The sequence below is a fragment of the Petaurus breviceps genome, unplaced genomic scaffold (assembly GCF_028583685.1).
Source record: "Petaurus breviceps papuanus isolate PSGF00001 unplaced genomic scaffold, PetGlider_PUasm1.0 90822, whole genome shotgun sequence".
Taxonomy (NCBI): Eukaryota; Metazoa; Chordata; class Mammalia; order Diprotodontia; family Petauridae; genus Petaurus; species Petaurus breviceps.
The window spans coordinates 3208864-3232347 of NW_027187351.1; the positions used below are offsets into that span (position 1 = coordinate 3208864).

At 37.4% G+C, this 23484-nt stretch overlaps 1 protein-coding gene across 1 annotated transcript in view; it reads right to left on the reverse strand.

Moving 5' to 3' along the window:
• PKHD1 (PKHD1 ciliary IPT domain containing fibrocystin/polyductin) overlaps positions 1–23484 on the reverse strand; it is a 669991-nt gene that overhangs the window by 152144 nt on the left and 494363 nt on the right. Inside the window, exons 57-60 of the mRNA XM_069070581.1 lie at positions 19691–19843; positions 15482–16360; positions 14158–14326; positions 11318–11475 (exon numbers count right to left, since the gene is read on the reverse strand). Coding sequence (XP_068926682.1) covers positions 11318–11475; positions 14158–14326; positions 15482–16360; positions 19691–19843 — 1359 coding nt within the window. The remainder of the gene's footprint in view (positions 1–11317; positions 11476–14157; positions 14327–15481; positions 16361–19690; positions 19844–23484) is intronic.

The window sequence follows — 23484 nt, forward strand, 5'->3', positions numbered from 1 at the left end:
CAACACTTCTCTGCTTTCCATTTCCAATTTCTTAAGGTTCTGTATATGCTAGAGACTAGTATAATCAATCATGTACTCTTAAAAGCAAAATGAGGCTTTAAATAGCAGAACAATATAGCAGATCTCACCTTTGCTATATATCAGATCAAAGAAAGAGGAGGGCAGGATTTCTATTTTTATACTCTATTCACTGATATCACTAACAGAGCCCAGTTCTGGTGGCTATTCAGCAAGTGTGTCTGCTTCCAGAAGTCCTTTAATAACTTAAGGTTTCTTATTCCATGATACGGGTTGTTTGTATCATCTGAATGAATAGGACTCTGATATCTTCTACAATTAATGGAGTGAAGCCATGTTGTTATTCAATCTTTTCAGTGTAACACATGAAAATGGTATGGAAAGGTCACAATATGTATCACTCTAGAAATATTATATATCAGAATACAATCCATCATGATCTTATTATGATTCTGTTAGTCTGATCAGGTCCCATGGATAAAGGATATTAGAATCCTGAAAATAATTTCTGACTAGCTCTGTATCATATCATAGGACATCTTGTACTACAAAGAGTCAGTGAAGGTGAACTTCAGGGGACATAACATCTGCCTTCAATCATGGGAATCTGTAGCAAAAACACATCCCACATGGTGCATTCATGGCATGCCATAACTCAGTCTAGCTATTTGAACATCATCACTTCAACCTTGAAATGGCCCCATGGGGTAGTGAGCAGCAGGTGCTGGGTTAACAACAAAGTTTCAGGGTGACATCTATTGGTAATTTGGGGGCTAAAGAATCAGAAGGTTATTGCACAATAAGAGCTATTATTGAGATCCAGCTGCTGCAGAAGCATATCATCTGGGGATGTGCTGATTGTCCATGAATTACCTAGAGAACCCAATCTACAAGGGCAGCATATTCTTTGGGAAGCTGGATCAGAAGGTAAGTGAACTCTCATGCTCCAGACCAAACAGTCTATTAAGAAGCCACTCTGTCTAATATAGGACAAAAACTTATATATTATATATATATTTCATTTCTACTTTCATAATACCTTCCAACAGTACTTTCTGACTCAAATGAACATTAAACTTTAGAATATGATCAACAACAACGAATTTCCCAGGAGTCACCCTCTCTCTAATGGAAAAAAAAATGACCATCTTTCCTATATCCATTATCTTCCAGGGCTACTCTTTGGCTCCAAATCATGGAATGCCATTTCAAAAATTAAATTTTCAGAACACCCAAAAGGCAATGGAATGATGTACAGCAAACATGCAGAATATTGCCAAAGAATAATTTCACTAGGGAAGTGCTATAGAGGATATTCTCAAAAAACATATGACTGGAAAAGGAGATAAATGATTCCCAGCAAGAATGTGAGACAATCAATAGACAATCTATAGGTTTTAATGGCATCTATACAATGTTAAGACATCTTGATCTAAAGGAAGCCCCCAAGCACATAGGGTAGTTTTACTGAAGAACATGGACAAACGTAGCATAAAATGAGCAGGCACATGATATGAATGATTAGAGAAATTACTCTTATTGATGAGATCACATAGTCATTAAAGTATCAAAGTAACTTTGCACATACTAAATGATTAACCAAGATTTGTATAATTGAATTGAATTTAAATGAAGTAATAAAATCAAAGAGGGCAGAAGATAGACTTTGAAGATTCATTAGATTAGAACATTGCCTTGAATGATATCCCATAGGTGCTGATGAAAAAAAACAAAACAAAACAGACATGCATATAATAAAGTTTTAAGGCATAAAATAGCCCCTCCTTTTTGTTTTTGTTTTTTTGTTTGTTTGTTTGGTTGGTTTTTGCCTTTTGGAGGGGTAAGGCAAGGCAATTGGGGTTAAGTGACTTGCCCAAGGTCACATGGCTAGTATGTCAAGTGTCTGAGGCCAGATGTGAACTCAGGTCCTCCTGACTCCAGGAAGGGTGCTCTATTCACTACACCACCTAGCCACGTCAAGAGCCCTTCTTTTTGGAACAAAATTTTCAGATTAGCACTCGTAAATAGAGAGAGGATGAAGGGGGAAAAAGAGGGAAAAGCAAAGAGAGACATAAAGAGGAAAACAAAGTGCCAAGAATGAAGTTGGAGCATGTGGGAAATATAAAGGACTGAGTTTTACAACAACAGAGGATTTGCATTGGTGAGAGCCACCTAAGCAAGGTGCAGTCAGATTGTGCAATCTTAGAATAATATGTTTACATTTGACACAACTGACAACTGGTAACCCTCATACGTTCTTGTGGAGGAAGCTGGAATTTTCAGAGAGGCATATCTTGGAAGATTTGTCTGCTGCCAGAATTCAGATAGACTGAAGGAGAGGCAGAGAGAGACTGAACAACAATGCTATTGAAATAATTCAGCACTGAAGTGATTAGTTTCAACAATGGCTGGATCAGCATTATTTGTTGACTGAATAGATTTACAAGAGCAAAGAGAGGGTAGAACCAAGGATGATTAAGTTTTTTAGTCAGGATGTCTAATAGAATGGTGATTCTATTGACAAAAACTGAGTGGTGAAAAGTAAAATAGACCAGCATTTAATTAAAGGCAAATAAGTTTGGATTTAGGCATGTTATTCTGAGGTAATGGCAGAACTCACTGATAATGGCTTCTAGGCAGTTAGAGTTCAATTGAGAAAGCAAAGTTACTGTTATGGACTTGTTTGTCATCAGCACTGAAATAATAATGGATGAGCCCTCTTAGGAAAAGAAAATATGGGGAGAAGTGAGTCAGGAGACACAGATTGAATATTAGGGGGATGACTGCAGTTATGGGATGAAAGGAAGAAGATAGAACTAGAAGAGGACATAGATGAAAAGAAACATAGAGTTTTAGAACTGTGAGGACCTTGGAGATCATTCTACCCTCCTCATTTTATCTATGAGGAACTGAGGCTTAGAGATCAATTAATCAACAAGAATTTATTAAGCATTTACTAAGTGCCAGGTATTAAGTATACAAAGAAAAAGAAAAACAGTCCTTTGGGGGGGGGGGGGAAGAGGAGGAAGGAGGCAGAGGCAAGAAGGCAGAGTAAAAGCAGAAATTTGGCATGGCTCCGGCTTCAACCATCTCCAATACCTGTAAAAAATGACTCTAAACAAAATTTAAAACTACAGAACCCACAAAGAGACAGAGAGAAACAAATCTCCTGCTGAAGGCAGCCTGGAAGGCCGACAGGAAAGGTTTATTGCAGCACGATGGGACCTGAGTGCAGTCCCCAGTGAGCCCCAGTTCCAACCCCATGGTGGCCCTGACCAGTGCCCAGACTAGCAAGAACAGACGTCAGGAGAGTGAATCACCAGAAGCTGTGGTGGCTTCCAGACTTCTCAACACATAAATGCCAAAGAGAAAATAAAAGAGTTCTACTGTGGCAAAGAGCTCAAAAGTCAAGTAATTGGCAAGATGAGCAAGTGTAATCAGACCATACAATCCTTTTTTGGGGATGAAAAGGATCGAAGCATGGAATTGGAAGAGGACAATGAAGTCAGAATTCCTGCATCAAAAGCTTCCAAGAAAAATATAAATTGGTCACAGGCCATGGAGGAGTTCAAGAAGGATTTTTAAAATCAAGTAAGGAAAGTGGAGGAAAAACTGGGAAGAAAAATGAGAATGATGCAATAATTAAAAGTGAGTCAACAGCCTGCTAAAGGAGACCCAAAAAAATTCTGAAGAAAATAATACCTTAAAATGTAGACTAACTCAAATGGTAAAAGAGTCCCAAAAAGCCCATGAGGAGAAGAATGCCTTAAAAAGCCTAATTTGCCAGATGGAAAAGGAATGTAAAAAACTCACTTTAGAGAATAATTCTTTCAAAATCAGATTGGAGCAATTGGAAGCTAATGACTTTATGAGAAATCAAGATACTATAAAACAGATCCAAACAAATGAAAAAAAAAATAGAAGGCAACATGAAATATCTCATTGGAAAAACTACTGACCTGGAAAATAGATCCAGGAGAGATAATTTAAAAATAATTGGACTGCCTGAAATCCATGATGAAAAAAGGAACCTAGAAACTATCCTTCAAGAAATTCTCCAGGAAAACTACCCTGATATTCTAGAACCAGAGGGCAAAATAGCAATTGAAAGAATTCACCAATCACCTATTGCAAAGGATCCCCAAAAGAAAACTCCTAGGAATATCATAGCCAAATTCCAGAATTCCCAGTTCAAGGAGGAAATATTGCAAGCAGCCAGGAAGAAATAATTTTACTATTGTGGAAACACAATCAGGATAACACAAGATTTAGCAGCTTCTACATTAAGGGATCGAAGGGCTTGGAATATGATATTCTGGAGGTCATAAAAATAAAATTAAGAGGTGAAAGAGAAATATATTAGGAGAAGGATTAGGGTAAATTATCTCATATAATAGAGGCAAGAGAGCAATGTTACAATGGAGGGGAAGAGCAGGAAGGTGAAAGGGAATGGGTCAACCTGACTCTCATTGAATTTGGCTTATGGAGGGAATAAAATACACACTAAATTGGGTATCTTACCCTACAGTAAAATAGGGCAAAGAGGGATAAGAGTGGGGATGATAGAAGGGAGGGCATATTGGGGGAGAAGGTAGTTAGAAGCAAACACTTTTGAAAAAGGACAGGGTCAAAGTAGAAAGTAGGATAAGTGGGGGGTAGGATAGGATGGAGAGAAATATAGTTAGTCTTTCACAATATAACTACTATGGAAATGTGTTGTGTAACTACACAAGTACAACCTATGTTGAATTGCTTGTCTTCCTGGGGGGGGGTAAGGAGGCAAGAAGGGAAAGACTCTGGAAATCAAAGTTTCAAAAAACGTTAATGCATGTCACATGCAACTGGGAAATAAGATATACAGGCACTGGGGTATAGCAATCCATCTTGTCCTACTAGAAAGTTAGGGGGAGTGATGGGGAGGATATAAGAGAGAACAGATTAGGGGAAGGGGTATTCAGTAAGCTTGCTATTTTGGGGTGAGGGGTAGGGGAGAGATGGGGAGAAAAACTTGTAACTCAAAATCTTGTGGAAATGAATGCTGACAACTAAAAATAAATACATTTTAAAAAAGAAAAGAAAAGCAGTCCTGCTCTCAAAGAGATTACATTCAAATGGGGAGGAAGAACATGTAAATAAATAGATAAACAGAAGATGCATACAGCTTAGATACAAGCTAACCTTAAAGGGGAAGACACTTGCAACTAGGTAGGACAAAAGAACACTTCTCAATGGAGATAATATTTGAGTTGTCCTTAAGGAAACCAAGAGTGATTTCAAGAGCAGGAGCTAAGGAAGACAGTTAATAGCATAGTAGTAGTTAGTAGAGGTTATTGGTCAAATTAGAATAAAACGAAGGTCTCCCCTACACTGTCTCACTTTATATATTATCACAGAAAAGTGGAGAAAAAACTTCAAGGAGTCAGTTAGCAACAATGTACATATATAAATCATCAGCATTAGTGTCTTATTTTTAAAAATCAGGAAGATACAGAAAGAAGAAATTCCATTTTAAAATAACTACAGAATGTATAAAATACTTGGGAGTCTACCTACCAGAATATAGATAGAAATCATATGAATAAATTAAATCTACAAAGCACTTTTTACACATATAAAGATAAACCTACATTTTTAGAGAAATATTAATTACTCATGGGTAGGGCAAGGCAGTATAAGAAAAATGGCAATAATTTCTAAATAAATTTACTTATTCAGTGTCATACCAGCCAAACAACCAATGAGTTACTTTAGAGAAATGGGGAAAAATAATAATGAAATTCATGTAAAGGAGCAAACAGTCAAAAGTACTAAGAAAAAATAATGAAAAGAATTGGAAAGAATGAAGGAGTGGCCTTACCAGATCTCAAATTGTTCTACAAAGCATTAATCATTAAAATGATCTGGTACTGTTTTAAAAAGAGGAAGCACAAAAGAGGAAACAGAGAGAGGGATGGGGAGGGGGGGAGAGACAGACATTCATACAGACAGAGACAGAGAGAGACACAGAGAAGGAGAGAGAAACAGAGAAAAGAGGAGAGAAGGGGAAGAGAGGAAAGAAAAGGAGAGGAGAGGAATATCAATATTATCATCCAATAAGAAATGATTAAAGGATCAACTTTAGAGAAATTTGGGAATGCTTGGTTGAACTGGTGCAGAGTAAAATGAGCAGAACCAGAACAACTTATATCCCCAAACAAAAATATTGTAAAAAATGAACAATGTTGAAACTTAAGAACTCTAATCAATGCATGATCAACTATGATTCCAGAGTAATAATTATGAAGAAATGTTACCCACCTACTGACAGAGAGGTGATAGACTAAATATTTAGAAAGAGAAATTAATAACATATTCCACTTGAAAGAACAAAGTATCTGAAATTTCAAAGAAAAATTTAAAAAAACATATAAAATAGTTATCATCAAAACTATTTGGTGCTGCACACAAAAAATAAAGAGAAAAAAACAACAGACTAAATGAGCAAGAAAAAAGGAAGTGATGAAAAAGTCTGATAAATATGGAATTCAAATTACTATAGAAAGCACTCAGATTTTGACAAAAAGAACTGACATTCGGCCAACATCTCATACCATATCCTACAGCAAAACTCAAAATCTCTTATGTTAGCTAAATACAAAAGACCCTGGCATTGATTATATATATATATATATATATATATATATAAGAAAACGAGATCAGATATTTTTTGCAACTTTGGCTAGGGAATGAATTTTCCTTTTTTTTTTTACTTTTTGGAGGGAAATTAGGGTTCAATGACTTGCCCAAGGTCACATGGCTACTTTTTTTAGCAAAATAATTTTTAAGCAAAAGTTAGAGGAAATTATAAATGATCAATATAAACAATTGTAACTCCAAAAAAAGAACTTTTGTACAAGAAAGGTCAGTGCAGAAAGAATGATAAATGTTGTAGAGTATGAAAGAGATATTTTCATCAGATGTCACTAGCCAAAGTCTGATTTCTAAAACATAGAAGAAACGAATATAATTGTGTGATGCAAATTGCTATTCCCTGATAAGTAAATGATCAAAGAACAAGAACAAATAACTTTTTAAAGAAAAATGACAAAACTATTAATAACTACATAAGGATATGCTCCAAATCACTAATGGTAAGAGATAGGCAAATTAATACAACACTGAGGTTTAACCTCACACCATTACAAACTGGCAAAGATGAAAAAAAAAATCAGGACAAACAGTGTTAGAGGGGCAATGGGGAAGATGCCATGGTGATATATTATTGGTGGAACTGTGAAGTTATCCAACCAAAGTGGATTTCAATTTGGACTGAGATAGGAGATAAAGACTGGACCTGTGAATTCAATGATGGAGGGAATTCTGAGTTGAGGAAACTCCCTCTACCAATGAAGAATCAAACTTTCTTTGTAAATAATCTTAGAGAATTGCACTGAGAGGTTATGTAACTTTTCAGGATTTTCAAGTGTATTGTTGTTCCTATTTTTTCACATTCGTCCAATCTAATAGGTGTGAAGTGGTATCTCAGAGTTGTTTTAATTTGCATTTCTTTAATCCCTAGTGATGTAGTGCATTTTCCCCTGGTTTTTGGCTATAGACAGCTTTGGTTTCTTCTGAAAACTGCTTGCTCATATCCTTTGACATTTATTAATTGGGGAATGATTTTTATTTTTATTCATTTGACTCAGTTCCCTATATATTTGAGAAATGAGGCCTTTATCAGAGAAACTTGCTATATTCTTCCCCAGTTTCCTGCTTTGCTTCTAATTTTGGATGCTTTGGTTTTGTTTGTACAAAAACTTTTAAATTTAATGTAATAAAAATTATCCATTTTACTTCCTGTGATCCTTTCTTTGTCTTGTTTGGTGATAAATTCTTCCTTATCCATAGATCCCATAGGTGAAATTTACATGTTCCTTTATTTTGCTTATTTCACTCCTTATATTTGAATAATGTACCCATTTTGACCTTATCTTGGTAGAAAGTGTGAAATGTTGCTCTATACCTAGTTTCTGCCAAGCTGCTTTCAGTTTACCTAGAAATTTTTTCTCATTAGGTCTCAAAATATGAAAAATGTATAAATACACATGTAGACAACAGTGCTTCTCATGAAATAAAAGAATCATAGCACAACCAACTCAATCATATCAAGCATTTTTACAATTTATATTTTTCATTATGACAAAATCAGACATGCCATAGGCTATATCAATCACTGAAGCATCTTAAAGAATTGTATTAACTAGATCATAGCATATTTACTATGCACATATTGATGTAGGTATGGTTTCATTGTGTTCATATAGTCAAATGTGGTAGATTTTTTTTTCAGGGAAGATATGTCTTTTTCTCTTCTATTTTCCAAAGTTCCTAGTTATTCTTTTGTCATAAAGTGAAAATAGAGACCTGGTACTATTAACTAGTTAATTTTATCAGTGAATACATACCCAATGAATAATTTAATTTTTGAAGGGGAAAAATTATCCATTTTAGTTTTGTACATTTATCAAATTAATGATATGATCAAAGCATAATTATCCTGTTAGGTTGCTTATACTGAACAAAGCAATGTGTTAATTGCCCTAAGTCCTCACATGGTTTTCTGCTATATGAATAACATATAATATCTACCTATCTACATGTGTGTCATTCTATATATATACATATATAACATTATAGGAGGGGGGCAAAGGTGGGGAAGGAGGAGGAAGATAGCAATGAGGAGGCTGAGAAAGACAAGGAGGAAGAAGGCAAAGAAGATGACAGATGAGGAGGATGCAGATGAGAAGAAAATTATTGTGATAAAGAGAGAGAAGAGATGATGAAGACAGGAAGGAAAGAGGTAGAGGAAAGAAGGGGACAAACGAAGAAGAGAAAGTAAAAAAAAAGAGAGAGGACATGTTTCTAAAGGGAGGGAACCTTATAAATTAACCACTGGAATACAAGAAAAGAAATGGAAATTGCTCCCATGGATTACGTGTCCTTCCACATCTTCCTTTACAAATCAAGCATGGAAATCCTTCTGACTCACAGTATGTACTCTTTCAGAATGTGATCACAGATTGTTATGCTTCCACTCCATTTGAAGTCAAGGCAAGTCAGAGGGAGGGAGAAAATAAGGTATAGAAAAAAAGTTCGCTTTGGAATTTACAAAGTGGTACTGAAAGCTTTATCTGTCTCTGCTTGGGATAAAAACCCTTGCAGTCACATATCCCAAAGATTCTAATATTTTCTGAGCCTCCACTATGCCTTTATATTTTAATACCCTGACATCTGGAATCCTAAAAGTCTAATGTTTAACCATAAATATCTGCTGAGATTAAAGAGCTATATACCAAGTTTCAATCTTTGGGGCCTATAATTGCTTGGGAAAAGAGAATGGTATTTCCCCCTCTAGCTAGAAAAAAAAAGACCTCTGCACACACAGATATTGGCAGACAAATTTTCTAACAACCGTTTCCTCTCTTCATTTTCCCCTCTCATTCCCTACCCCCTCCCTTTTCCACTCTTCCATTTTATAATACCATCGCACTGTCATTCCCAGGACAAATGGGGAAAATAGAAGCCTAGACATTCTTTTTTTTTAAGATACATTTCCACGTATAACAGCAAACAGTGCAGAAAATGCTAGCCACTCCAGACTCCAAGCATTTAGAGCATCCACCCCCAACGATACTTGGGCTTAACCATTATTCACTCACAAACCACTTCATCATTCCCTGGGCTGACAGGTCAATGCCAGCTTTATTTTCTTTTTTGTCAACCCAATCTTTTATTTTTGATTTGAAGCAACAGTCCCTCATAAGACCTCCAGTGTGGTAATGATATCTTTCTCTCACAAGAGATATCCAAGAAGTATTTCACAAAGAGAATGGAGTTTCTGGTGAGTGCTATAAAGGTGGATCAAGAAAGAAATCCTAGCTCAGTTGGGGTAGTTTTAACTGCAAAAGAGTATTAGCAGAGTTGAGAAAGATTACCTGTTTTTTTCCTTTTATTACAATGAACAGATATGGTATCTTTGCAAAATTGAGTACCTTTCCTTTTCATTGAGAGGCATTATAGAGGAACTGGAATAATTCTTGGTTTGGATCCCAAAGACAGTTTTTCAAGAACCAGATCCTAAGTTGAGCAGGTGTGTGACCATGAGTAAGTGATAATCTCTGTGCCCCTTAATGCAATCATGCAAAATGGAGATACTGTTATCACATTTATGCTTCTTAAATGACAGAATTGGGATAGGGTGGGGAACTTTGTAAACTTTGAGGCTATTAGGCATTTAAGTTATTATATGATTTTAGTAGTGTTTTAAGGTTATTTATTATTAGGATAACTAGGGAAAATTAGGGTATTAGGAAACATTTTTGTTAAACATCAATGCAATATTAAGAGCCAACATGGTATAGAATGGATAGAGAGCTGGCCTTAGAACCAGAAAGACTTGTCTTCAAATCCTACTTCTGACATAAACCGAGTGACCCTGAGTAACTCACTTTATGCATCTAAGCTCTAGACAAGTTTTGATGACTATAAATTGCCCATTTGCATTGGTAGAAGGAAAATCCTCATCTAGAATTTCCCTATACCAATTAAATCACAGGCCTAGTCCTTACCATATTTATATCAGCAATTATTAGACTAGATTTTTTTCTTTTTCTTTTTTTAATTTCAGACATAAAGACTGGGTGTCATCATCCAAAGGTTCCTTTTTCCTCCAACACCCTCCCTACCCTGTATCTCATCTAAGTTTTCCCTCGGAACAAAAATTCCTATTTTTTGTTATGTGTTAGAAAACAGATTTTAATATCTTGACAAATGGCATGCTATCCAAAAGTGGATGCAAGAAAAGCAAACAAGAGGCTTATTTCATTATTCAAGGCAACCTGAGGTAAAATATGCAGGTAGGGACTTTGCCCTTAATCAGTGGCAAAGTAGAAGCAGGAATGTGGTTTATTTACATCACCTCTCTTTGTAAATAAATATGGAACATTATTCATGAATATATTTATTAAACCCAGAATAAAGAATAATAAACAATAACAAAAATTCCTTCTGTGGCTATTATATTACTTTGTACATTCTCTTACGCACATAGAATATCTGTCCAGCAGGCAATGTAACTTGCTAGTGTAATGGCAAAGTCTGCTCCTAATTCCCTTTCTCAAGTTTTTTATTAGTTTAGTTTAATTTTGTTTTATTTGCATGCAGACTATTTGACTTCTCTTTTTCATATATTCATACATTTCCCGCACCTCTGCCCACCCCCAATAGTAATGTCCTAGGCTTGTCTTAAGATGTAACTGACCTGTGTTGAAGCAGGATCCAACCCATTCTGACTTGGATTTTGGAAAAACAGAAATTGGTGGTGGCAGATCCAGGACACTGCCATCTAGGTCTTTGAAGAGATACTTTATTGGACTTTCACAGTCCAATTCAGGACAGACCATTTTCCCTGTTTCCTTCCTATGGTAGTAGATAAGAAGAAAATGTGTCATTTAATGAAAAGAATAGAGGAAATTTCATATTAGTGTTGTCATTTTGGAAAAAAAAATAATTCAGAAGGATAGCAGGCTTGGTATATCTACAGCAGATGTTACTTTAGTTTTAGAAAATATTCTAAACTTTATGTTTTCTGTCATAAGCAAGAAAGGAGGTCATCTCCTTTATATGCCCTGGTTGAGAATTACCTTATATTTATATGGAAGATCAAATTTTAAGAATTAGGGTATGACAAAATACAAGTAACACTAAAGCAAGGGATTCTTCACATTAGGTCTATGGATGATTAAAAAAAACTCAAAACAGTATTTCAACATAATTTATTTCTTATGTAATGTATTTTATTTTATTTGCACTTAAATAGATGATTCTGAGGTACACAGACTTGCTTCGCCATAGTGTCAAAGGAGTCCTTGAAACAAAGGTTAAGGAATCCTGCACTAAAATTCTTAGAAAACAATTTAACTTTTCTTCATGATTCTGAAGGTACTTTTGGCCCTTATAGTACCTCAAGTTAAACAATGAATACCCATTATTATCACACTATGCACATAAAAAAGTACTCATACTAGACTATTCATTTTTATAGAACATTGGGTAATAGAGAATATACAATATTTATTTTGATTTGGTGTTTATTATTATTCAATAGTGAGTTCCAACCATATATATGATATAAAATCAAATAAATTATCAGGTTTTAAAAAATTAATCACTATCTAAACTCAATAGGAAATAAGATATAGGAATTAGACCTGTGCTGTCATTGATACAGGAAATTCTCAGAAATGAGAACTCTATCTGCCAATGTAAAAGGGTACCTACTCTATAACCTATAGTCTTAGCAAATTGACTAGATCACTGAGAACTCAAATGTCTTGCTTAGGTCACACAGCCATGAAGTATCAGAGGCAGGAGGACTCGAACCCAGGTCTTCCTGGTTTTGAAGACAGCCTTCTAGCTACTATGCCCAGTTTCTTTTCACATAAATACAGTAGTTAGGCCAAACACAGGAAAAAGGATAAAGTTGAAAAAGTGCTATTACACATATAATATACATATTATAAATATGCAATTTTCACTCATTGATTCTAACCATCTTCAAGACTTTAAAATGGCTCACACCAACCATGAATACATTGGCTTTCCAGTTAGAAGTAGAATATTCTTCTTGTAATTCTTCCTTTTCAACTCCCAAATAAAAGGAAATGGGGGCATCTAGGTGGTGAAGTGGAAGAACACTGGCTCTGGAGTCAGGAGGACCTGAGTTCAAATCCAGCCTCAGACATTTGACACAACTAACTGTGTCACTTAACCCCAAGTGCCTTGCCTTGCCCCCTCCAAAAAGAAAGAGGAAATGAAAAAAAGCAATTTATTTCTCCAGTGCTAAATACATTAACATAATTAACATTAATACATTAACATTACCAAGCAGAAATATCAATGTGGCTTTTCATCTCTTCTCCTCTCTTCCTTCACTTCTCTTCTCTCCCTTCCTTTTCTTTCCTTTCCTTTCTTTTTTTTAGCTGATGTTTCATTGTGATGAAACAAACTTGTGATTTCACTGGTTAAGAACAACCAGTGGGGAAATTTCTACCCAATCTATCTCAGGCATCTGCCCTGAAATCTCAAGTCTTAGAGATTCCCCTGGGACACTGAAAAGTTAAGTGATTTGCTCAGGATCACACAGCTGGTTAATGCCAAAAGTTGAATATGAGCCTAGGATTTCCTGAATCTAAAGCAAGTCCTCTTTCCTTCACACCATCCATAGTCATGTAGGAAGTCATCAGAGCTAGTTCATGGAGGCAAAGACTGACCAAATAGTAGAATATGACGTGTTTAACATCTGTCCAAATGACACACTAAATGAATAATGTTTCAAAGACATAAGTAGGCAGCCTTGTATCCACCTAATGACCATGTCTGAATAATGGTCCTTCAGACTGATAATAGCTTATTTTGCCCTAAGGGGTAGAACTCTGTGACAATTTTTTTCAGCCATTCAGAAAACATCTGGAAGAAGGATAGCTAACCTTAAAGAAGTGGTCACATGGTCACATCTAAGGAGTTATCTAGTTCATATAATCAATTTTAAAAGATGGTCTGTTGGATGTCTGTATTTAAATTTTTGGCTTGAACTAAGCTCTGTTGATCAGTAAAGCAGTAGATACTTAGCACATTTCTTCACACTGTTTTGGAACCTCTCTATATAAAGGGCTAATTTAGTAATGAAGACTGGAGTGGAAGCAGTTGCACACTAAATACCTAACCACTCTCAGTCAAAAAGAGGTGCTGAGGGGTCAGAACTAACAAGTATAAGATTGAGTTTTTAAATGTATTTTTTAAATTTTTTTTTTGAACAATCAGGATTAAGTAACTTGCTCAAGGTTACACAGCCAGTTATTTCTGGGTGTGGTGCTAAGTGGCAGAGTCTGGATTCGATCCCCAGGTCATCCCAACACTGGAGCCGGTGCTCTTACTCACTGAGCCACCTGGCTGCCCCCAAGATTGAGTTTTTTAAAACAGAAAAACCTACTAAAATAATTATATTCCCTTTGTTATGTTTAGGGATTTGGAGAGGTGCCTAGCGCTACTCAAATGTGGTTGGGCATTTATCACTTCATTTGCACAGGCTGAAAGTAGTACCTGAGCCTAGGCAAGGAGAAGTAGAACTTGTTCTGATCTTTGACCTTGAGTAATTTCATCTTCTCTGCAATGATTGGGGGCATGACACCAGTGCTGTCAGGATTGGGCAGAATGCAGACATCCAGGTCACTGCTATAACAGCTCTTCACAAAGTCAGAAAAGGTGACTCCTGAAATAGACAAACAAAGTATTGACCACATGAGAACCATCAACCACAAGAGGACCAAGACAGTGTTTTGCGATTGTGATGGTTTTTGATTGTTCCATAGCTAAGTATTCCTCGAAGTAAACCTCAATGGTACAGCAGATTGAGCACTACCTCTGGATTTAGATTACCTATGTTGAAATCCCCACTCTGCTGGTTACTAACATATAACCATCCTCAAGTCACTTCATTTTCTGGGTCTCATTTATGAAATGAAAGACAATAATGATGATCATGATAACATCTAGCATTTCTGTAATGCTTTAAGGTTTTCACAGTACTTTACATACAAGATTTTGATATTCACAATGAGGAAGCTGAGGCTGAAAGGGCTTAAGTGACTTGTCCTGGGTCACACAGTAACCCAGGTAGGATTTGATCTCCAGTCTTCATTACTTCACATCCCACTCTCTATCTACCTAGATGCCATCTCGCTGCCTTGCAGATTGCCGCAATCTTAATTTACTGAAACAATATCTTCTTCTAGCCCTGGATTTAGTATAAGCAGGACACATCAGAGTATTCCAATGTGTTTTTCTTACACCTCCCAGAAATAGAATAATGGTCAGTGGCAATCTGTTCTCATGTGGCAATCATTTTCTTCAAAGACTTGACTCATTTATTTTACAGATGGGCAAACCAAGCAACAGAGAAATTAAATACTTTTGGAGTGAGTCAATAGCAAAAAAAAATGCAAAAAGATCTGCCCATTAGACCAAGACAAAGAACATAGGATAGGAATCAAGTGACCTGAATTCTAGGCCCAGTCCCACCAATGACTGTCTTTATGACCCCAGGCAAGTGAGTTAAATTAATGTCTTTGTGTCCTTATCTGCAAAATGGAGGTCATTCCATTTGCCCAACCTATCTATAAAAGTTGTTGTAAAGCACAAATGAGAAAACAGTTATGAAGCTAGCTTGGAAAGAATAAAAGCATTTGAATGTAAGAACTTTGTCACTATTTATGCAAACTAGCATCCTGGCAGGAGGCTTGAGGCAAGCTACTGATTAGATTGCATTGCACTGATCATGCTTGTACAAGTTACTTAAGGAAGGGGAACCCAGTGAACCCAAATGTTTGGGCTACGTGGCTGAAGTGAACCCGCAAGGTCAACTAACCGTCAAGCTTCATGATCCCTGAGACAGAAGGATAATTTCTCACTCTGTGCCATGCATCTTGAGGCCATTGGTTTGGTTCCACAGTGAAACCAGGCCACAATATACCAACCCGACCCCCTTTGGGATTACTCGGGGCTCGATCCCTTGATGTGAAGTCAGCAGAAAGAGGTTTAATTCTGTCTTCTATGCAGTCAAAAGAAGAGCTAGTTGCCACGATGATCGAATTCCTGAGAACTATCTGTTTCTTCTCTAAGGAACACTGTTCAGCAGAGGACGTATATACTAATGGAAAAAGACCAACAACATTGTCTACGAGGGTCATGTTATCTATTTCCAAGTTGCTTTCCACATGGAACATGGCCCCATAATCAAAGTTCTTATATGAAAGGAACCCAGAGATACCAGTACAGTTGTATAATCCATCTCCATTATACAGATGGAGTCCATGAAGGCTCGAATGGACCACATTTCCAACCCAAGGATTTTCAGCCATTGAACAACTATGGCCCCTGACATGGAAGCCAATTCTCTCTGATCCTGCTACAACATTCCCAGTGAGGTTGACATCATTTGCCTGGTTCAGCTTGATTCCTGTCACCCAGTCCACTGCTCTTCGTGGCTGCTTGGTCAGGACAATGAGGTTCTTGATGACAGAGTGATTTTGACCTTCTAGATCAATACCATGGCCAATGGTATCAAACAAAATGTTATCATATAAGAAGATACTTTTGCTGGAATATACTAGAATACCCCCTCCACAGCTCTGATGCACAGTAGAAGAGATGATACAAGATCCCAAAGATACATTATTGAATTCAATAGATGGATACAGCAAAGACCCAAAGTTCTGGATTTCCACATTGGAAAACTGAAGGGTACCTGAAAATAGAATAGACATTATTAAAGCATCCTGCCCCCCAAAAAAGTATAAGGGAAGTTGGATTTAAAAGCAGTAGAAAATAAAGAACGCAATAAACATTATTTATAGTTTTGTCTTTATAGCCTCAGTACCCAGCACTGTTCCTTTTGGTACATACATGTTTATTTAATTGAACTGAACACACGTTGATGTAGGCAGTCAAGGTATTATTTATTGCTCCCATTTTAAATTTAAAGACGCCGAGGCTCAGACTAGAAATTGAGCTCTTTTTGACTTTACATACTGGCTTCTTTCTATTACACCAAATGGCCTTGGAAGAGCTAAGTCCTAGACCTGGCTGTGTAATGCAAGCAATTCAATACCTTGGGGCAGCTAGGTGGCACAGAGCACCAGCCTTGGAGTCAGGAGGACCTGAGTCCAAATTTGGCCTCAGACACTTGACACTTACTAGCTGTGTGACCTTGGGCAAGTCACAACCCCAATTGCCTTCCCCCCTCCAAAAAGACAAAAAAAAAGACTATGTCTTAAGGAGATGATCCCATGTAATAGAAAAGAGGAGAGGGAGACATGGTAAACTTTGTCTCCAACTCCATAAACTAAAAGAGATACTGAATGAATACATAAGATGACCACATTGGTAATATGCTTCAAGAAGCATTGGAGAAGGAAAGGAAGGAAATAAGCATTTATTAAGCACCTACTGTGTGCCAGGCACTGTGCTAAGCATTATGTCATTTGATCCTCATAACAGCCCTGTGAGTTAGATGCTATGGAGATCCCCATTTTATAGGTGAGGAAACTGAGGCAAACAGAAGAGGTAGAAAATGGTATATACAAATGAACTTGTGCCAAGATGCTGCAGGTTACTTGAATGTGGATGACAACTAGACTCTTAACAAATGATTACCTAGTTAAGAAATAGTAAACCCATTGCTAAAATTTCCTTAAAGATCAAGAGGAATTTTTTTTTCATTTTCCCTGAAAGTCATAGTAAGCCACACATGACTGAAAAAGGCTAGAGAAAATTCCTCTTTTCAATTTCAGTAGAAGGAATTAAAAATTGTTTGTTTTTTTAACCAAAGGATTTTGGCCTTTTTATAATGATTAGTGTATGCCTAGGGTCTCGATTTTGTGGTTACAATTCAGTTTTTTGAAAAAAATCAGAGAAGTTTTGCTGTAAGTTTATTTTACTTGGGTGCATATGAAACAAGAGCTAAAAACTAGTGCCCAGCACATTGTTAATTTTCTCAGGGATCTGAAGAAAGAATTAAGTAGTGATTTTCCGCACAGCCACTTTGCTGTTTTTCCTTTTGGAAACTGCACTTATAGCAAATTGCTTAGATCAATGACTCATAAACTTCTGGATGAAACTCCTGACACTCCTAACTCATAACCGGGAATCATTTACATATGCTCCTTGTTCAATGAGGGTTGAGAAGGGACTGGGAAAGGCTTCCCAAGCTAGCACTCAGGAAAAGATTCTTTCTCCCTTTCTCCTTCCCCAGCTCCTGTATACCAACATGTCTTATTTGTCTTTCCATATCAGACTCCTCTATCTTCTCTTCCTCATAGCGTGATTTTTCTGATATTCACAAACGTTCATAGAGTTTATTTTTTTACTTTAGCAATAACAGATCATTTACAAAAATAGCCAAGAAAAAGCACTATTACAGATCACAAAAAGCTATCAAGATAGGGGTCAATTTAAACCATCACGAATGACTAGACAGCACAGTGGATACAGTGCTAACCTTGGAATCAAGTAGACTCAAGCTCAAATCCAGCCCCTGGTCCACACAGGATGTATGACTTGAGCAAGTCACTTAATCTGTCTCAGTCTCACTTTTTTCGTCTATGAAATGTGGATAATAATAGCATTTACCTCACAGAGTTATTGTAAAGATCAAACGAGATAACATTTGTAAAGTGCTTTGAAAACCATAATTCTCTATATACATACTAGCTATCATTACAAAAAGATGGACATTTATCCCATTTTGTGGGTATTTAATGAGATAGCATAAAAGAAAACAGTAATTTCTTTGCTATAACCATCATTCCAGATTTTTTACAGTACATAAACTTTGTTTTAGGAACACGACAAAGTAAACATTCATTGTTTTTCTAAGTTGAATTAAGCAAAGGATTGTTCATCTACAAATCAAAGGTCAGCCACAACCATCCACTGAACCTAAATACATAAGTAGATTATTTGGGCAGGAATGGGCCCTGGATCATATCTTACACATGGTTAAAGATTCATTACATAGGCCCACTCCAAAAACCATCAGAGGGAGAATCTAGCCTCTGGAATGGAAATCTAGCCTCTGGAATAGAAATCTGGAGATTTCTAATGAATGACATGACTAAAAGTCAACAAAATATTAAATAATATTCTATATCAGTGACTTGAAAGGGAACTTCCAGGACTGTGCCTAAAAAATAAGTGAAGTCAGTCTTTAAAACAATCTGCAAGAAAGAAAATATTTTATTGACAACTGACACTATAAACTTGCCATCAGTGGCACGGGAAGAGCCAGCAGAAACAGCAGAATGCAAAGAAACCATCTAGGTTTCAAGTTATGTGCAAGTCTGAAGAAACTGCACAATACAGTCCAACAAAGCTCATAGGATCATAGGTTTAGAGTGGAAGGAACCTTAGAGGTCAAGTACACTGCCACCCCCATTTTACAAAGGGAAAATGATGTTCAGAAAGGTATAGTCATTTACCCAAGGTCATACAGATAGTAAATGGAAGAGGCAGAATTTGAACTCAGGTCCTCTGACTCAAGGGCAACTAAGTAGTAGAGTGCTGGGCCTAGAGTCAGGAAGACTCAACTTTCTGAGTTCAAATCTGACCTCAGAAAATTGATAGCTAGTCACTTAATCCTGTTTGCCTCAGTTCCTCGTATGTAAAATGAACTGGAGAAGGAAATGACAAACCACTCCAGCATCTTTGCCAGGAAAATCACAAATGGCATCATGAAGAGTTGGACACGACTAAAATGACCCAATAATAGCAAACAACCTCTGTCTCAAAAGCCAGCATTCTTTCCACCAATACTATGCCTAGTGCCTCTCTTGGAAGAATATTTTCTCTGAGCTAAACATGCATGTCTTTATTGTTCTCAGTCATATTGCCTTAACGTAAAACTGATAAATGGGCACAGATTAAGATAATGAAATCATAGAACTGCTGATCTGGATGGGATCCCAGGTATCATAAGAGCCCAGCCCCATCATTGAACAGATGAAGAAACTCAAAATTCTATTCCTAGTAAGAGTTTAGTCAGTGCCTAGAATTATGGAACCATTGCAATTTCACATACCTGAAAATTCTTCTCCATTAGGCTTTTGAAAGGACCCCACAACCACTCTTCCACCACATGGAACATCAGGCTGGATTTTTATATTTCGAGTCAGGAGGCCCACCTCAGCAGCCAGAGAAATGTGCCTGCCATCTTCCATTGAATGGGAACTTCCTGTGGCAGAGGGGACAAGGGGTGATAATACAATTTTAAAGTCCATTTCAGAAATCACCAGCTGGGGACCCAGTGAATCTGACAAATGAAAACACTTCTTCCCCTCAGAAGTTCTACCCACATTAAGGCTTGCTTTTCCTCAGGCATTCACCAGCATCAACTGAGAAATGAAAAGGCCGCTCACTTGTCTCTCTTTGGGATCAGAGTGAGTGTGTTAGAGCAAGAATTCATTTGTTCTCAATAAGATAGGTACTGTCACTGACAACTGGCGTCCAGAAACCAGGGCAGAGCTAGCCAATTAGTGGGGTCCCCATCCTCCTTCCTTAAGTATATCAGCTCTAGACATCAGAGTTTGCTTGTACACTGTCAACTGACCGCTTTCATGGAAATGAGGAATCCCAGATCAACTAGGCCAGCAACGACACCAAGGCAATAATTTATAGCCATAAAAAGAAAACACAAGTTGAATTTGAACAGAGAACAGAATACTCTTGTGCATTCAGCAGAACAGAAAAACTACTGCTCCCCAAGCAAGGTCTCTACAAAATTGAATTGAAACGAATTCTGGCTTCTTTGTTGTTCCTCGAATAAGACACTCCATCTCAACCCTGTGTGTTCTCACTGGCTGGCCTACTTGCCTGGAATTCTCTGCCTTCTTTTCTGTCTTTTGGCTTCGCTGAATCCTCAGCTAGAATCCCATCACTGACAAGAAGCCTTTCCCAGTCCTCCTTCACATTAGTGTCTTCCTTCTGAGATCACCTCCAATTTTTCTTGTCTATATGTTGTCTATACATAGTTGCTCACATGTTGTACCTACTCATTAAATTGTAAGGACCTTAAAAGCAGGGATTGCTTTCCCCTTTTTTATTTCTCCAGCACTTAGCCTAGTAATGCCTGGTACATAGTAGGTGCTTAATAAATGTTTGTTGACTTAGACTGTAGACAAACTTTCATTACACAAGGGAACTTAGCGATAGGATTTGGAATACAGTTAACATTTGTTTTTCTTTCTTTAAAAATAAAACAAAACAAAAAACCTCCATTTCATGCCTTAGGAGAAACAACTTAAGGTCATATTGCAAACTCCAGTAACAAGCCATATTCTTCTTTCTCCACAAGGAGAGAAAAGTTTCTATCACTCCTTTACTTTCTGTTGACAGTAAGTACAGTAGCTATTCATTGTATCTAATAGCTATCTTTTTGTTTTACTGAATCAGGGTCTTTATCTTTTTCCTTTTATTTGTATTCAAAGAAGAATATTAGCAATATTAGGGGTTGGCAGCTAGTAAATGTACATTGCCTAATGTCCTGTTAGGCCTAGGCTAAAATATAAACTCTTTTGTCTAGCATTTGAAGCCCTTCACTATAGAACTCTAACCTCTTTCCCTTGACTTACTTCTCATTACTCTTTCTTGTTTATCTACTCTGGCCTATTTGCAATTCTCAGTGGTGTGCCACTTCATGACTGGAGTGATCTCCCTCCCTCACCTCTACCTCTTGGAATCACTCCTCCAAAGTTTAGCTCAAACGGCAGTAACTACATGAGGACTTTCTTGATTCCCTCAGTTGTCAGACATCCCTCCTCCCAATAAAATGTGCATTGCATTATTTTGAGTATATTTTGTATTTCTTTGTTAGTGTATATATTTTTTCTTCAGTAGAACATAAGCACCTAAGGGGCAAAGATAGCTTTTGTTTTTGTCTTTATTTCCCTAGCTGCTATTGAGTTGCTTCAGTTGTGTCTAACTCTTTGTGATCTCATTTGGTTTTTTAGGGTTTTTTTTTTTTTGCAAAGATAAACTGAGGCAAACAGGGTTAAGTGACTTGCCCAAGGTCACACAGATAGTAAGTCTCTAAGGCCATATTTGAATTGAGGAAGATGAATCAAGCCAGCAAAACCATGTCAGCAGAGGGGATAAACCAGTTTGAGGGTAACTGACAGGCTTCAAACCCACTGGTGAGTTGGTGGAGAGAGATGTCTATCCCAAGCATGTGAAGACTTCCCCCACAGAATGGGCAGATGAGAACAATCTTTTACAAAGACCAGAAGGCAACTGAAGCAGATACTATGGAGCACTTAGAATTTGGTCAGACATCAAAGACACAGAGGTCATCTACTGCATCTTGGGACATGGTCAGTCATCTTGACTTTTATTCTGCCACTGGACCTTGATGAATCTGGAAGAGAGGGTGAGGTTGAGAGCTTTGCACATCTCTGCTTCACTTAAATTTAACTCCAGAGCAAGTCAAGACATCACCCCATTTTGTCACTGATGCTCTTCGAAATGAAGGATGAACAACAATATTCCTAGCACTTATCACATTGCCTGGTCCAAATGAGTGCTTAATAAATTCTTGTTGATTGATTGATTTCCATAGAATGATTTAAGATTTCTCTTCAAATTTCTTATAACACTTCTTATATCTCAAAGGTATGGATCTACTTTTCTTTGCACAGTTGTTTCAATGAATGCTTATTGAATAGTTTTAAATTCATTAATTTTATAATAAAATGCATTCACGTTTTTGATGATCAATAAACAAAATGTCTTTTGTACAAGCATATTCCACAAGAATCAGTTTCATGGTGATGACAGATAAGTAAAATTTATTACAAACATTCTGTTTATGATTCACTGACAAAAAAAAAATGAACTCAAAAGTTCGAGTTGGGAGTTGAATTCTGGTTTGGCCACAGAACTTCTATTTGAACCTGGAAAAGGTTTTTGTTTGAGGGGGAGGTCTTTCCCCATCTCTTAGCTTCCCATTGCCAAAAAATACCAATATTTACCTTAGAAATATAAATGTTAATAAGAAAATAGATAATGGAGGGGCGGAGCCAAGATGGCACCATAGAAGCAGGAAAACTCCCTGTGCTCTCCCCATGACCACCTCAAATACCTATAAAAATGACTTTAAACAAACTTTAGCACTACAGAATCCACAAAGTGACAGAGAGAAACTAATCTCCTGCTGAAGACAGTCCGGCAGGCAGACAGGAAGAGTTCATAGCCCTCTGGGAGCAGAGCCCAGCCACAAGTAAGCATAAAGCTTTAGCCCTAGGGCAGCCACAACCAGCTGCTGCTAGAAGGATAAAAGAAGAGTAGATCACAAGCAGCTGTGGCAGTTTCCAGAATTATCAACCCATAAATGCCAAAGACAAAGGGAGAGGTCAGTGTATACTTTGGAAACAGGGAGTCTGGGGGTACAGTCTGGCCTCTGCCCCTGGAGGGAGAAGAGGCTGAGGTGTGGTGGCTGCAGCTACTGCTTCAGAGCTCCTGGCCTGCAGATCACAGAGGGACCAAGAAACCATTCTGAGGGGTAATCCCTCTTGCTTTAACCTGCTTGGATATGGATTTCTGTCTAGGGTGGAAGTCCTGGGGTGTGTGACCAGTGAGCTAGAGCGTGTGGAGGCTTCAGAGAAGGCAGCCAACTAACAGCTCCGGCAGCTGTGAAAACCCCAGCGATTTTGGGACAAAGCTCTCCTCTGTGAAAGCAGAGATCTACTGTGGCAAAAAGCTCAAAAGTCAAGTAATTGAGTGGCAACATGAGCAACCAAAGGAAGCAAAGCAAAGCACAGCAATACAACTTTGGATTCTTTTTTGGGGGGACACAAAGGATCAAAGCATGGAATGGCAGGA